General features: G+C 44.3%; 1 protein-coding gene and 1 long non-coding RNA gene across 5 annotated transcripts in view; one reads left to right on the top strand and one right to left on the bottom strand.

The window, feature by feature from the left end:
- The window catches only part of LOC136551656 (uncharacterized), a 212,805-nt gene that overhangs the window by 125,080 nt on the left and 70,945 nt on the right, over positions 1–16,780 (bottom strand). The gene's annotated exons all lie outside the window — the stretch shown is intronic.
- LOC136551649 (transcription repressor OFP16-like) lies at positions 14,914–15,956 on the top strand. The gene has a single exon (XM_066543202.1). It carries the CDS (start codon positions 14,941–14,943, stop codon positions 15,730–15,732), a length of 792 nt encoding a protein of 263 aa, XP_066399299.1. The 5' UTR covers positions 14,914–14,940; the 3' UTR covers positions 15,733–15,956.

Below are 16,780 nucleotides of genomic sequence, written 5' to 3'. Positions count from 1 at the left end.
TAGTTCTTGGCTCAAGCCAACAGTGTTGAGCAAGCCTACACTGTCGGTTCATGAATCAAACCGGCAGTGTTGTAGTAAATATCAGTGTCGGTTCATGGATCAAACCGACAGTGTTCTTGTAACTATCAGTGTCGGTTCATGGTTTAAGCCGGCAGTGTTGAGTAAGACAACACTGTCGATTTGCTTCTAACTGGCAGTGATGGTTACGACAACACTGCTGGTTTGTTGCTAATCGACGGTGATAGCCCGTTCGTATTTTATTGTTTTATAATTTATTTTAATTTATATTTTTTCGTGGAATCGGGTTTCGCTTTATATACGCTACATAGACGACAGATCCATCAATATTAAACATTACAAATGTTACGGTTATAATTAAAATGTTCTTATCCACATCTCAATTCCTCAAAATAAAAAAGAAATGATCTTAGACTTCACACATGCTTCTCGGACTTCTTACAATAATCTGGCGAGCCGCTCTGGGCCATACTGATCCTTGTATTTCACGGATTGTGCAATGAAAAATACTCCATATTTTTCCAATACCTCGGCTAAGATGAATTTTGCTAGCTCCGATTGTAGTGCGACGATCTCCATGTCTAGCAGTCTTTCGTGCTTATATTTCTTGCGCTGTCGTTCAAAAAAGATGATATCCAAAGAGGAACAATAAATTATTTTGTTGAATTATTAACAGACATAAATAAAATGGGGATTATACACACCAACTTATCGGCTTCTTCCGATTTCCCACCGATGTAGCGAAGCATTGCCCACATTACATAAAACCCGTATTCATTGTTTCCCGCCGGCTGTGATAGGTACTTCCCCTCCATTTCAACAACCTTGAATGGAACCGGCGTCCTACCGATATGTCTTCTTCGGACACTGAGCAACATTAAAAGAAGAAACATTAGAAAGTGGTATGTGTGATTAGAAAATAATAGTTATTAGGATCGCTTACTAATTCAGCACTGCCACCAGTGCATCGAGATGATGAAATGATTTTTTTCTTCGAGTTCCACACCTCGAGCAGATTTTTAGCAAGATTAACACAAATAAAGACAAAATAGTTGCTACAATCATAGAATCCTAATTATCGAATAATCTTAACGAAAAAAGAAGCATAAAATTAAAAGCCGAGAACACATACTCGCAGTTGTAGGCTAGAAGTATGTAGGTTTTCTTCTTTATCGTGAATTCGTCGAAAACAGCAATCAATCTCTATTTCAGGTATTCCACGTCACATCCATAGAGACTAAGCCTACATCAACTTCTAAATAAGAAAAACGATGACCATAGCCATAAATAAAAGCATGACATCTTTCTAAGACCAAGGAGCAATTCTCCTAATCTTCACATCTCCGGCGGGTGGATTCTCTTCGATCTCTAGTGCTAGCGAATGACCATGGTTTACATTCATTAGACCATAGTAGGCCGGTTGCCCATGGTTTGCAAGGTAGGCCGGATGACTATAGTAGGCCCTCAAAGCTTTAGCTTCTGTGTTGTATTTTTTGTACAAATTACTAGGGTAGCAATTGACTTGAGCATAGCAATCTTCCTAGGTTCGACAAATCACAGGTATATGACCAACATGCACTACATACCATGCCATGGTTGCCTATACATTTAAGTAAATTAGGCATGTGGTAAGTGGTAATGGTAACTCACTGAACAAGAGTTATTACTCAAGTTATATGGCCAAACTAAATCTATTTAATGTTCTTTATCCTTGACATGATAAAAAAATAACCTCAATAATTGGACTGTCTATTATTCGGAGATCAATGTGGTTTAGTAATCATACTTGCTGCTGCTGTCGAGCCAATTTTAAAAGTTGTTTTTTAACTTTTTTTTCTTGAACAAACATATATAGATGCCTTTTTTTAAGCATGTTATACATTCCATCAAAATCAATTGACACTCTACCTATAGCGATTATACATGTACACATTTGACAAGAATCCATCAATTGACACTCTATCTATAGCTAAACCAAAGAGTAACAGCATGTAACTCAATCGAATAGGAATCGGCTACTATTGGGAAGACAACAATCGTGGGGCATTTCATCGAACACTTAGCGGGCAGTGAGCCACGCACTCACCGTGGAGGTGGGAAAGCAGCTGTCCGCGCGCGCTCCTGAAGGCCTCGGCGGTGCTCCGACGTCTGGCGATGGACGGCGTGGGGTTTGCTCCGGTGTGGGACGGTGCACAGGCGTCGGCGTCGAAGAAGAGGAGCGCGGGGCTGGAAACGGTGGCCCAGGGGGCGGTGGACAGTTGCTCCGGCGTGGGGCGATGCACGGGCCTCGGCGTCGAAGAAGAGGAGCGCGGGGGGCGGTGGACGGGTGCTCCGACTTGGGGCGGTGCACGGGCGTCGGCGTCGAAAAAGAGAAGCGCGGGGCTAGAAACGGTTGGCGCGGGGTTGAAATTTTTCAACCTGCGGCGGGCTTTTATACCAGACCTCATCACTGCCAGTTCTAGTTAGAAACCGACAGTGATGGGGTACATTACTGCCGGTTGTAAGTAGAAACCGACAGTGATGAGGGTATATCTCTGCCGGGCCATTCTTTAAACCGGCAGTGATTGCCGTGTAGTGGTTACAGCATAAGTAACTTATCTTTTTCACACTTTTCGAATACCTCCTACTGGCTCAACGGTTAAGACCCCGTAACTCAGCCTCCGATACCCGTGTTCGAATCCCGGGCGACCCAATTTTTTTGGTTTAATTTTATAATTTATTAAGCATATGTATTCCTATGTCGAAATGGCTTGAATTTTTTTTGTTAAGTGTCCGAACTCTGTGGCCCGAGACCCGAGCTCAAACCTGAGGGCTGGCACAATTTTTTTTAATTTTTTATATATTACTATCGGTTTTTAAAATAAACCAACAGTGATAATAAGCATCACTGTCGGTTTCTTCTCATCACTGTCAGTTTTTTGAAACCGACAGTGATGTTTATATATATTAAAAAAATCTTTTATATACTGAATAAATAGAAGCATATGTATTCCTATGTCAAAATTGCTTGAAATTTTTTTAGCAAGCTTGTACACCTAAATTAAGATCTCACACAGTATCTTAGGTTTTTCTAATCATTTTTTTATTAATTATATTTTTCTGTGTGCTGAATGAGATAAAAGAGGGTGAATTTCATCTTGGACCTAATAGATTTTTTCATCCACCTCCACAAAATTCTTATCCCTAGGGCACATTAGAGCATGTGTAAAAGTTTGACACTATTCTGGATCTTTTCGTGGGTAGACTCAGTTCAACCTATAATTAAACTGTCTCATCGTGCGGAAATTCAATTAAACATCAGAAAGTAGCAAACCATCTCCGAAAAATCTCAAACTTGGTGTTTCGTTCGCACGTGACACATACAATCCTAAGAAAAAGTTTGAGACCAATGCGACACCAAAATGTCTATGAACCACAGAAACCTAGATAACCTATGTGTATAGTCATGGTTCGATGAAAGGACACATGTACCTCTGTAAAACATGTATACTCCGCCTATATCGAAATAACTTAAATTTTTTTGGCAAGCATGTACACCCAAATTAAGACCCCACACAGGATCTTAGGTTTTTCTTATCATTTTTTATTTATTATATTTTTCTCTGTGCCAAATGAGACAAAAGAGGATGAATTTCATCTTGGACCCAATAGATTTTTTTATTCACCTCCACAAAATTATTATCCCTAGGGCACATTAGAGCCTGTGTAAAAGTTTGGCACCATTTCAGATCTTTTCGTGGGTAGACTCGGTTCAACCTATAATTAAACGGTCTCGTCGCGCGGAAATTCAATTAAACCTCATAAAGTAGCAAACCATCTCCGGAAAATCACAAACTTGATGTTTCCTTCACACGTGGCATGTGCAAGCCTGAGAATAATTTTGAGACCAATACGACACCGGAATGTATATTTCTAATTGTCCAACAAATGTTACACGAATTACATGCATGACAATAATTAAACACACAAAGCCGTGCATATTAAAATTTGAATCCAATTAAACTACGACCTTGAAAACCTAGCTAAATAAACATTAATTACTATCGGAATCACTGTCGGGGTCGATCGGGCCACGCACACTAACATGCCTCTGTAGCCATATATGGAAGTTGATGTCACGGATTATGTATCCGCTTGTCCATCAAGGTGTTAAGAGTGTTAGCGCACACGTTTTTAGTAATGTGCATGGGATAAGACAGTGCGTACACTTGGTTGAGAGGGAAGTCTTATAAGAGTTCCTGATTCTGTTAATCTACCTGTGACTGTTTCAAAAAGCTGATCTTTTTCTTTTGGAGCACTGCTTTGCTCTTGAAGACTAAAAAATTTGCTTTACCTCTGGTTTCTGTTTGTTAAACCTGTTTAGCCTTTCCTCTGTAACGATGAATTATCCATGATATTCTGACACTTGCTCTCAAATTGCCCTCCAGCAATAGTATCTCCTTTGTACGGCCTGTTCGCTTGTTGGTTTCAGCCAGCCCAAACCAGCCAGCCAATAGTGTTTTTCTCTCACAATAAACCAGCATCAGTCAGCCCAAACCAGCCCAGAAACCAACCAGCGAACAGGGCGGTAGATTAAAAGCGTCACTTTCCACTGGGCATCATTGCGAAGATTCCTGATAGTTCCAATGGCAGACACATCTGATTGAGGCACATCTGACAAGTCAAAAAAAGTGCGCAAGGACAAAATTCTACCCCAGATGCTTCACCCTCAGATTTCTATCTGAAATGATACACCATGATGACATGGGGCCATGGGACTCATGGCACCAAGAGGAATGTTTTCCAGTAAACACTCGAGAATGCACCCCAGCAGAGCACAAGACAGTGAGAGGTGTGAATGCAGTAGGGACATGGATGTGAAAGGGTGGTCATAGCCCCATGTGATGCAAGGAATCAAGCATTAGGGCAAGCTTTGTCCCTATCTCCACGTTTCAGTGCTGCTAATCCTTCAACATGGCACAGCCTTGTGGGGGTCATTCCATGTGGCCTACTGTTCCAGTCCTCCGTGATCTGTATGTACCCTCCTTGTAGTGTCTATATCTCCTGCCTTGCAGCTTTTGCAGTGAGCTACCATGATGGGCTTCTTCCAGGACACCGGCGTGGGTGGCGGCAGCCGGACAGCAAGGTTTCTCCACCAGTACCAGAGGCTGGAGTGCTGGGACGATGGGGCCGCTGCTCCCAGTCCCAGGTCCCGGTGGCCGTGGCTGCCGGCACTGAATGGTAAGACGGCTTCCCCCTGTTTGTTCAGTGTCAAGAGGCTGAAGTGGAGCAAGATCACCTCGGTTCTGATCCCAAGGAAGGTTGCTGAGTTATCTGCAAAGATCCGTCACGCCAGCGCCCGGACGGAGGCCGACGTGTGCCCGACCGTCGTCTTCATGTCACCATGGGGGCTCCCTGTGCTCTCCCGGCCGCTCTTGGTTGGCCACAAGAGCAGGTATCACCATGGAAAGGACACCTTCTGATGAGCAGGTAGTACCCAATCTGTATTCCTGGCGATGATGTTGATATATGTGTGTGTATGTATGATATATGTGGCGAGCTGGTTGGTCATGTAGGCTGTGTATTAATCCTCATTTTGATTTCTGCAATGCTTATGTCATGCTGCTGCCTGCATCTGAGTTTTAGATCCGTGACTGTGATGCCAAGCTTCACTCCCTCCAGCAGAGGTTCTCATTTTGCATTTCTGCTGACCTTTCGATTGATTGTTGCCAATCTTGTGCCGCTATAATCCGGAGCAAGAGTTCCGTGTTGTCAGTCTTGATCTGTCAATCTTGTGCCACTCCCTGGCTATAACAAGGCTATTGGCCGAGCAAGCCATTCATGTGCTACTGGAGGTAATGAACTTGTGTGATCTTTGCTCTGCTTTTTGGTGGCAAAAAATATAAAAAAAAATCATGGATCAGATGATCTGTTCGGCTGTAAAGATGATCTTATGCTTGGGCCAAAGGCCTTTCTGAATGCAGAAATTTCACATGATTTTCGTAGAAATGACACAGTGCGCCCTATAAATCGAGAAAAAGAAGAATCCTGAATCGCTCTAGGAATTTTACATTAGGGACAGAAAATCGAGAGGAGTCAGTCCGGCATTTCGAAACGGCATTGTGCAAGCCGTCCGATTCTCCTTCTTTTTCGATCGAGATGTATGGATCCATGTGTCTTTGGAACTCATTTATTTCTTGCAGGGGTGGCTTGTTTTGGCTGTCACGTGGAGACATTCGTGCTGTGTGATTGATTGGGTCCCTTGCTACGACATGCGTGTTGTACTCTCCATCAACATCCATACCAGGCAATTGCTATATTCCATAACTACGATTCGCCCATGTGGGTTTGGATATCTCGTAGGAATATATACATTCACCGTTCTTTATACGCAGCTACGCGTAATTGCATATATGGTCTGAAAAAATATCTAGGATTTGGTGTTTTTTTCTCTTTTCAAAACATGTTGCAGACAACAGCACTCAAATACATGCATATCTACTCATCCCTATTAATACCTGCAAGAGCATGATTCAATAAGTCTTGATGCTAACAAAGTCATCGTATGCGCCTTGTTGTGTACGTGCACGTCACCTACTACAATTGAAACAATATATCTAGCTAAAATGCGAGCATTGAATCAGGGACAAACCTAGGTGCGCAAGTTCCGTCACAAGGGATCTAACTAGCCGTGTATGTCCGCCACTGAGTAGCATCTGATATAGTTTTCTAGTGTTGAGTTGTATTCACCCACCCGCTCAACTTAGAATCTTAAATGATAGGAAAAGATGAACAATTCATTTATACTTCAATACTCCCCTCACGAGCATGAGCCCTAGCTCAGGCCTTATAAGTGAAAATAGGATTCACCTTATGATAAGTTTAGGAAAAAATCTAAATAACCCTGATGTTAAATATGATCTTATGCTTGGGGCCAAAAGCCTTTCTGAATGCAGAAATTTCACATGATTTTCGCAGAAATGTCACATGGCACCCTATAAATTGTGAAAATCCTGAATCGTCCTAGGAATTTCACATTAGGGGCAGAGAAAATCGAGAGGAGTCAGTCCAGCATTTCGAAACGGCCGTGTGCAAGCCGTCACGTGGAGGCATTCGTGCTGTGATTGATTGGGTCCCTTCTTACTACGGTATGCGTGTTGTACTCTCCGTAACATCCATGCCAAGCCATATTCCATCTCTGTGGATTCGCCCATGTGAATTTGAATATTTTTTTAATAAGATGGCAAAAGCTTTGCCGTGATTTATATTAGAGGAAAAATAATAATTTGGATATCTCGCGGGATATATGCATTCACCGTTCTTTATACGCAGCTTCAATTGCATGCGTAATAGCATATATGGTCTGAAAAAAAATCTAGGAATTGGTGTTCTTTTTTTCTCGAAACATGTTGGAGACACCAGCACTCAAATACATGCATATATACTCATATCTATTAATACCTGTAAGAGCATGATCCAGTAGGTCTTGATATTAACAAAGTCATCATATGTGTCTTGTAAAATGCGAGCACTGAAATTGAAGGAAAGGAAAGTTTCCTTTAGAATTTCTACGAGCAAGTCCTATAAACCAAGGGCTGCTACATGACTTCAATCCGTAGGAATTTGAATCCTTTGTTTTTCCTCCATTCCTAAGAAGGCCTTTTTTTGCGTGCTAGTTTGAACAGATGAAATAAACTAAGGAGATGTTTGAAATCTTTGCAAACACTGTGTTACATCGTGTTAGTTGGAACGAGCAAGACATAGGTTCTTAGCTACCTTACCTCGCATCATGTGTTGGGAAGTTTTTTTTTTTGTTGAGGCAAGCTAGCCAAATCGGCTCGCCTCAACTAGCAAGGTTTGGTTTACCCAGCCATGCTAGGCAAGGCTAGCTTGTTGGGAAACCAAGCGGCTCCTAAGGACGTGTTTGGTTGGGTGTTTCTGCCCAGACTGTATCTATGCGTGTGTATATTCTGCTGAAAAAATGTGTTTGGTTGGGGTCGACGAAATATGGTTGGCAGTCTATCGAGGGTTATGCTCACGGTAGTAGATGAATCGGTGAAGGTGCACGTGATACGAACTAGAGATGGTGACACAGGCACAGAGACAACGATTTAGATAGGTTCAGGCCGTCAAGTCGACGTAATACTCTACGTCCTATGTCTTTGGTGGATTGTATATTATGATGAGGTGAAACCCTAGACTAAGCCCAGGATCTCGATGGTCATACCTGAAAGCATCTAGGCCCCTAGTTGGGTTTCGGTGATTAATGACAATATGAAAGTACTATGACTAACATATGTTTTGCAGAGGCAATTTAAGTTAGGTCATGGTAATGGCAATTGATTGGGCAATCATGGTTGTCATGCCCTTACGATGGAAATCGTTTCATTTTTCAAAGAATGGACAAGGTTAAGGATGGACTAGTTCTAAGTGTCGTTTGGTGTTGAAGAGACACTTAGAGTAGTTTAGGACTTTGTTTTTTCTTTGGCCGTACTATTAAGAGGGGTATGGACTAATAGCTTGACCTAGGTGAGTCTAGTGAGTTAGGTGTGGTGCACACTTATCAAATTTAGCACTAGGTAGCTCCAGAGTAGCCCTAAGATCAATTGGAGCAAACTTCATTCACATCTGATTTCGAGTTAGAAGTGAATGAAGGGTCAAATGACTGACCGGACGCTAAAGGGTGAGTCCGGTCAGTTCATTTGATCAACTAGAGCCGTCTGGTTGTGACCGAACGCTGAGTGAAAAGTGACCGGACGCTGGGTGCCTGCGTCAGGTCAACTCTAGAGAGGTTCCAGAGAGGGAGATTCCTGATCGGACGCGTCCGGTCAGTGCTGAGCGGACGCTGGTCAGGATCCGATAACTGACCGGACGCTGAACAGCGAAGTGACCGGACTCTAGGTGCCAGCGTCCGGTCAACATCAGTAAGGTTTTAGAGAGCAGTTTTCATGACCGGACGCAGGTCAGAGTTCGGTCAGAACTTAATGGCTCTTTCTGACACAGTGGCGGGGATACCTGACCGGAGCGTTCGGTCACCCCGCAGAGTGATGACTCAGCCTCCAAACGTTATGTTTTAAATGAGGGGGTATAAATACTTACTCCACTCATCCAAGGGAGGCCTCTTGCCCATTTGTTAAGCTGAGAAACACCCTTGAGAGTGCAAAGGAGAGCAAGAGCCTAGTGAGGTGATTAAGATTTGAGAATCCAAGATTAAGGCCTCATTAGTGCAAGGAGAGTAGCAAGTGTGCATCCACCCTTCTCATTAGGCTTGTTGTGGTCAAGTAAGAGTTTGTGCTTGTTACTCTTGGCGATCGCCATCACCTAGACGCCTTGGCGGTGATCGAGAGTTTGGTGATCATCCGATGGAGCTTGTGGATGACCCAACTCAAGTTGTGAGCGGTTGTGGGAGATTCACCGCAACAGAGTGTCGAAGAATCAGCCCGTAGAGAGCACTTGATCCTTGTATGAATCAAGGGGGAGCTACACCCTTGCACGGGTGCTCCAACGAGGACTAGTGGGGAGTGGCGACTCTCCGATACATCGACAAAATATCACCGCGTTCCTTCTTCTCTCTTTACTTTAAGCATTTACATTTAAGTAATTCATTTCTTGTCTTTATATTCTTAGAATTGCCATGCTAGGGTAGGATTGGAACCTAGGGTGTAAAACTTTTGTGCGGTAGAATAATAGGAACATATTCTAGACATAAGGGGTGAAGTGGGCTAAGTGTAGGGTTTAATTATTGCAAAGAATTTTAGAATTAGCCCAATTCACCCTCCCCCTCTTGGGCATCTTAATCCTTTCAATACCGACTAGGCGACCCCTATCCCTCCTTATATACTCTGGAGGGATAGGGTTACAAGGAAAGTATCCTTGTCGGTTATATGGTAGGATTATAATATCTCTAAGAATCCTAGTAAATCCAATCTTTTAGATGTCTTACGGTGTACGCCGAGCAGTGCCGTGCACCGTAAGTCTTGATGTCATGGGCTGGACCATCCCTGGCCATGCGTTCCATGTCCCTTGCCATGGGTACCTAGGGTTATACCCCCCATAGTTGGCAAGCTCTCCTATAGAGACCTGCATCCGCGCATGCAAATATACACTCAGATCTAGGCTGGGCGGATGCGGTGGATTTGAGCTTCACTGCCCGACCAGGCTCGGCAGATGCAACAAATGGTTGTGGGATCCATGCGTCATTCTCACATACTAGCTGATAGATCGCATCTGTTTATACGCAACCAAACAACATCTTAGTTTTATGTAACTTCACTAAACACCCTTTCTAAGATATGGTTCCACTCAACCTGCATCCCCTCAGCCAGGATATACAATGCAAGCTCCATCCACCAACCAAACACACCATAACTCACTACCGGAGGTGGCTTCTTTGCTGAGTGCCTGAGGCACTCGGCAAAGGCTGATATACATTCGACAAAGCCTTTGCCGAGTATTACACTCGGCAAAGGGCGCTCGATAAACAGTTTATCGGCAAAGACCTCTTTGCCGAGTGCCAATCCGACACTCGGCAAAGAAAAGTGGCCGTGACGACGAGCGCCACTGTGACGGCGGTTTTGCCGAGTGTCAAGGTCAAACACTCGGCAAAGGTACCCGCTTTATCGAGCACCGTTGACTTAGACACTCGGCAAAGGTGGCCACTTTGCCGAGTGCCACCGACAAGACACTCGGCAAACATGCCACCTTTGCCGAGTGCCTGGCCCATGGCACTCGACAAATCTATGATGTTTGCCAAGTGCAATGGCCATTGCACTCAGCAAAGTATGTTCCCAGATAGTTCTCAGGTAGTCACTTTGTCGAGTGTCATGGCCATTGCACTCGGACTCAGCAAAGTGACTGAAAACAACCTTTTTATTTGTTTTTTACATCCCATCCAAACAAACAGAAAGATATATATAACAAACATCACCAACATCACATATATATCATCAACAGCACATATATATCACCAACACCACATATATATCACAAACGTCACATATATATCACAAACGTCACATGGCTCATAATATATCACAAATAAGTTCACAAGCAATCCAAGTGCTCTATCATCGTCAACCACAATTGCAAATAGAAGTACCATTAACAACCACAAGTATCATCACTGATTTGGTGAAGGATTCGCTGAAGCATGAGGATCGTTCGATGTCACCGATTGATTATGCACAAAGAAGAAGAGATTGCATGTGTGAGACAAGATAAATATATACCATGCATGAATAAAATTTTCATACTCCACTAGATTTGACCGTAAGCATGAACATATAAACTAAAACAATTATACTCACAAAGCTGGTAAAAGAAATAGCTCAACTCTACCAGCACTAGCTAGACATGCTCCTCCTTCGTATGTCCTTCAGCGAACTGTGCCTTGTGATAGTCATTTAACATGTCTGCTACCCCGACATCAGCATCATAATCCTCGACGCGTGGTCTCACCACCTCCTCTCTCATACGATCGGCTTCACCATGGTAGACTCACCGGGTATAGTCTGCCGTAAATCCATTCTTCCAAAGATGTTCCCCCATGACCTTCTTCGTTTGTCTTTTCCTGTTTGCACATTTGCTACAGGGACAGCAAATTTTACTCGCTCCTTTAGCAGCCACGCCAAATGCCCGTTCCAAGAAAGCATCGGTCTTGTCGATCCATTCATTGGTGACCTGACCCTGACTTGCGCGGCCCGTGTACATCCACTCACGGTCCTCCATCCTATAACATATATAGCGACAAGTAATATAAACATCAATTGCATCTACACAATGTTCCTACTATCTAATAGGTGAGGATAGGTCCTAACCCCACATGAGGATCCATAGATGAGGTTAGTTTTCATGCTCTACTCCTATCCAAGACAGAATTTTGGTAGCACCTCCCTGCTGTTCTCCAAATACACATCCTGCTAGGGAGAGTGTGTATCCGGAGAACAAAAGGGAGATGATGCTAAAACTCTGTCTTGGATCGGAGTAGACCATGGAAACTAACCCCACCTACGTATCCACGGGCTGTCCAAAAAATGTGGATAATTCGAAATAGATACGGTTTTAGATATGGAAATATCTGCATATTTCCAACCGTATCTCTTTTGAACGGGATACGCCTAACTGGGTTACGTGATCTATGACAATGATATAGAAAGAGGGGTTATACCTAGGGTGGCGGTGGAGTCAGGCTAGTGGGGCCGTGGCGGGTTGGTGCAGTGGCGAGGCGACGCGGTGCAGGTAGACCCGCAGCGGCGAGGAAGGCGATCGGGGTCGCCGAGGTACTCCGGCTCCGCTCCGACGGGCTCTTCTCTGCAAAAAAAGAAACATAAAACTGTTAATACAAAATTTCGGCAGCACCTCCCCTGCACGGTGAGGTTTTCAAAACCTACAAGAAAACCAATGCCACGATGGCCGACATGCACATATATATGAACAACACGATGGCCGACATGCACAAGATTATGTAAGGAACACCTAGCAACGTAATCAGAATAAGCAAGGATCAGGGATTACAAATTCAGGATCTGTATCCCATTACTAATATATTCCATAAGCTATATTAATTCATGACAAACATCAATCCATGCATCCACAATCCATCCATGCTAAACCTTAGATTTGCAACTATGCACCATAACCAGCGTCCACGAAGGCACCATAACCAGGACATCTTAATCTATTCATGCATCCACATCCATCAGGCGGAGACGGCATAGGGGCTCACCACTGCAGAATGGCGACCGATATGGCCGGATGCGAAGACGTCGTTGCTTCGACGGCCTCCTTCTCTTCCTCCTCTCCTCCTCTCCTCCTCCTCCTCTCTTTCTCCTCCTCCGGCAGCGCGGCGCAAGGGGCGGCGCAAACGCGGGAGCGCGGGCAGGGGTGGCGCTGGCGCGTGTGTGTATGCGGTGTGTGTGGGCTGGCCCAGCCGACGGGGTTAAAATCCCCCTTTTGTCGAGTGCCCCTGATCTGACACTCGGCAAAGGTTTTTTTTAATTTTTTTTAATTCTTTGTCGAGTGTCACCTGGCCTGGTACTCGGCAAAGATGGTTTTTTAAAAAAAAATTCTTTGCCGAGTGCCCCCGATCTGGCACTCGACAAAGTATTTTTTAATTTTTAAAATTCTTTGCCGAGTACCAACCAGTCTGGCACTCGGTAAAGAGGGGTTTTTTTATTTTTTTTTAAATCTTTGCCGAGTGCCACCCGTCCTGACACTCGGCAAAGAGGCTCCTTTACCGAGTGTTATTTTTTTGACACTCGGCAAATCATATTTTTTCACTTTTCACCTCTAAACTTTTTCTGCAGTTCTCATACAATACCTGGTACTCCATGTTCTAATGTGGCATATTTCTCGGACTTTTTCTATATTTTTTTAATTTATTTCATTTAATTGAATTTTCTTGGATAATTCAAATTATAACAGCTAGTCATTCGAATAATGAAAAAAATGAATAGAAAAATGATATTCATGTTATTTAGTATAATGTGAGGCCGTATCCAGGAACAGACCACCAATTTCGAACATCTTGTTCACGAAACATGATCACGAACTTGTGGTCGAGTTGTTTTTAAATTCTATAAAAAGCAAACGAAGTCCGAAAATCATAAAACTTGTCAGGATGTTAAGATATCATATGTGGAGGCTGTGATAAAAAATCAAGAAGGTTTCCCACAAGTTTGTCACGTACGATGCTTACCACCTCGTCGTCCTCTTCACGAAATCATGAAACTTCTTCAGAAATTCTTCGGTTTGCAAGCATCGTACGTGGCAACTTGCACAAAACCTTCGTAATTTTTTATCACAGCCTCCACATATGATATCTTGACATATTGACAAGTTTCATGATTTTCGGACTTCGTTTGCTTTTTATAGAATTTAAAAATAACTCGACCGCAAGTTCGTGGTTATGTTTCGTGAACAAAATGTTCGAAATTGGTGGTCTGTTCCTAGATACGGCCTCACATTATACTAAATAACATGAATATTATTTTTCCATTCATTTTTTTCATTATTCGAATGACTAGCGGTTATAATTTGAATTATCCAAGAAAATTCAATTAAATGAAATAAATTAAAGAAATATAGAAAAGTCCGAGAAATGTGCCACATTGGAACATGGAGTACCGGGTATTGTATGAGGACTGTAGAAAAAGTTTGGAGGTCAAAAGTGAAAAAAAATATGGTTTGCCGAGTGTCAAAAAAAATGACACTCGGCAAAGGAGCCTCTTTGCCGAGTGTCGAGATAAGACACTCGGCAAAGGATTAACGGCGCCTGCCGGCCGTTAACGGAGGCGGCCCTTTGCCGAGTGTCTTATCCTGACACTCGGCAAACCACCTCTTTGCCGAGTGTTATTGTTTGCCGAGTGCTCGGCACTCGGCAAAACACCTCTTTACCGAGTGTCAGTTGTTTGCCGAGTGCTTTTTTTCTGGCACTCGTACCTGATAAAACACACTCGGCAAAATCTGTGACACTCGACGAAGAAGTCGTTCCGGTAGTGACTTGCCCTGAATTCTTCTCGTTGGACTCACGGTTATATTTGCTTATCAATTTATTATATGACAAAAGTATATGCATAAATCCGGAGCCTTGTGGGTGTTGCTGGCCAGTGTTACACGATGCAGAGTATGGGCGCCAATCATCCTTGTTTGGAAAAAAGAAGTAAAGTACCTTAGAGCAAAAGGTCAACCTACAAATTAATCTTAGGTGACCCTAAAGAATGACAATCAATCAAAGGTCAACCTACTAAAGTTGGAACCCTCCCCGGCCTACTCCTACCTAGCAGCGCAATGTGCACCATAATGTATGTAATGTAACTCTCCCATGCACATAAATGTGGAGCACCTGCTCTCCTCTCCTCTCTCTACTAGAGCTTTAGATCCACTACAAACGCACCTCAAGAAGTCAAGATCCACAGATCGAACACAGAGTCCAAGAACTCAGACATGGAGGAGGAGGAGGAGGAGGAGGGGGAGGGCAGGAGCGCCAAGGCTGCGGAATGCAAGAAGAATGTGACGAGGCTCCACAGGTCATTCCTCCACCTGTCCAGAGCGCTCGGCAAGCTCCACAGCCGCCGGGGCCACGCAATGGCGAACGGCGAGACGTCGCTGTCGTCGTCGTCCTCTGCTGCCACTTCGTTCCTCTCCGGGTGCATGCATCCCCGGACCCACTCCTTCGCCTCCGGCCGCCGTAACCGCCACAAGCACGACGACGACGGCAGCGGGGACGCCCTCGCCGTCAACTTCAGGTCCCTCCGGGTCGGCCTCGCCGCCTCGGCTGCCGCTGTCGACGGCGACGAGGGCGGCTCGTCGTCGGCGCAGGACTGTTACGGCGACCGCGGGAGCGAGGCGGCAGACGAGCCCAAGGCGGTGGTCCGTGGCTCCGGCGTGGCGGTGGCGACGCTCTCCGCGGCACCGTACGAGGACTTCCGGCGGTCCATGCGGGAGATGGTGGACGCCGCCGCGGGGAGCGAGAGGGGGAGGAGCGGCGCCGCGGCGGCGGTGGACTGGGACTTCATGGACGAGCTGCTCTTCTGCTATCTCCGCCTCAACGACAGCGCCGTGCACAAGGACATCCTACGCGCGTTCACCGACACGGTCGCCGCGATCCGGTGGCGCCGGCGGAGGGCGGCGAAGAGCAGGCGGACGCGTCGGCGGCGGCGGAGGCAGCCAGGGGCGGGAGGAGACGGCCGCGGCGACTGTGACGGCGCGGAGGCGGTGACCTCGATCTCGTCGTGACTGGCAAATGTGTATGTGTGCATAACCGGCGAGGAGCCCGCGTGGCCGTCCGGCCGGCCGGTCAGTCGGCGACTGCACGAGTTAATGCTGTGTTAATACGCGTGCGCGCTTTAGCTGAAAATCTGAAATAACGTAACGTGCATGTTAATGGCTCTGCTGTCATACGACAACCTTTCGTAGTAGTGTTATCAGACCCTTTCTTCTCCGTCCACAGCCACCTTATTACTCCATTTTCATATGTTGCTACTTTGATCAATTTTTTTGGCTCATATTATACAAAATTTGATTTGGTAACTTCTCTAATATCAAGCCACCTTACTTTATTTTCATAACTAAAGTGTAAGGTCCTGTTTGGCTTCGGTCTATAGTTTAGTTGTGAACTTTAGATCAGCTTTTATGGTCTAAAATGAACTGAAGAGTGTTCTTTTTTTTTATGTTGACTAAACTTTAGATTCAACCTTAGACAACCTTTTTAGAGCATTAAGAGTTAAATAAAGTGGTGTAAAGTTTAGTTGTTAAACTTTAGACCATGGGATCCAGAGATATCTTAAACTCGTCAGCCTGCATTGTTATCATCGGTTTGTTTGTTTTTTAAAATTTTTACTATTAAGACAATAGTGTTTTATATTTATAATATATAGGTCCAAATAAAGGATTTATCCTCCCATTACCTCCGTTCCGATTCATAGGTTGTTTTGTCTTTTCTAAATATATAACTCCTATTATGTATCTAGACATATCGTATATCTAGGTGAGCTATGTACCTAGACTAGAAAAGCTAAAACGATCTATAATTTAAAACAGATGGAGAGGGTGATATTTCTCAACTATGTAACGGTCACCTCCCTAAAAAGAGCACGCGATCTCTATTTTGTGTATGCAATTCATCAATGGCCCGGAGTACATTTATATGTCCCATGCGTGATTCGCTGCTTCTCTTTTATTTCTTCGTTACCGCACCGTCGTAGCATGATGTACAACGTTTTCAACTTTTTAGCGGTTGTTGCACATTTGTTATTTTTTTCGCGCACTTTGTCAGCCATTTGAC

This window comes from Miscanthus floridulus, chromosome 4, assembly GCF_019320115.1.
Source record: "Miscanthus floridulus cultivar M001 chromosome 4, ASM1932011v1, whole genome shotgun sequence".
Classification (NCBI taxonomy): Eukaryota; Viridiplantae; Streptophyta; class Magnoliopsida; order Poales; family Poaceae; genus Miscanthus; species Miscanthus floridulus.
Note: the sequence above shows the minus strand (reverse complement) of the source record. Positions and strands in the feature narration are given on the sequence as shown.

Coding starts and splice junctions, on each gene's coding strand:
- LOC136551649 (XM_066543202.1), top strand. CDS start 14,941: ATGGAGGAGGAGGAGGAGGAGGAGGGGGAGGGCAGGAGCGCCAAGGCT.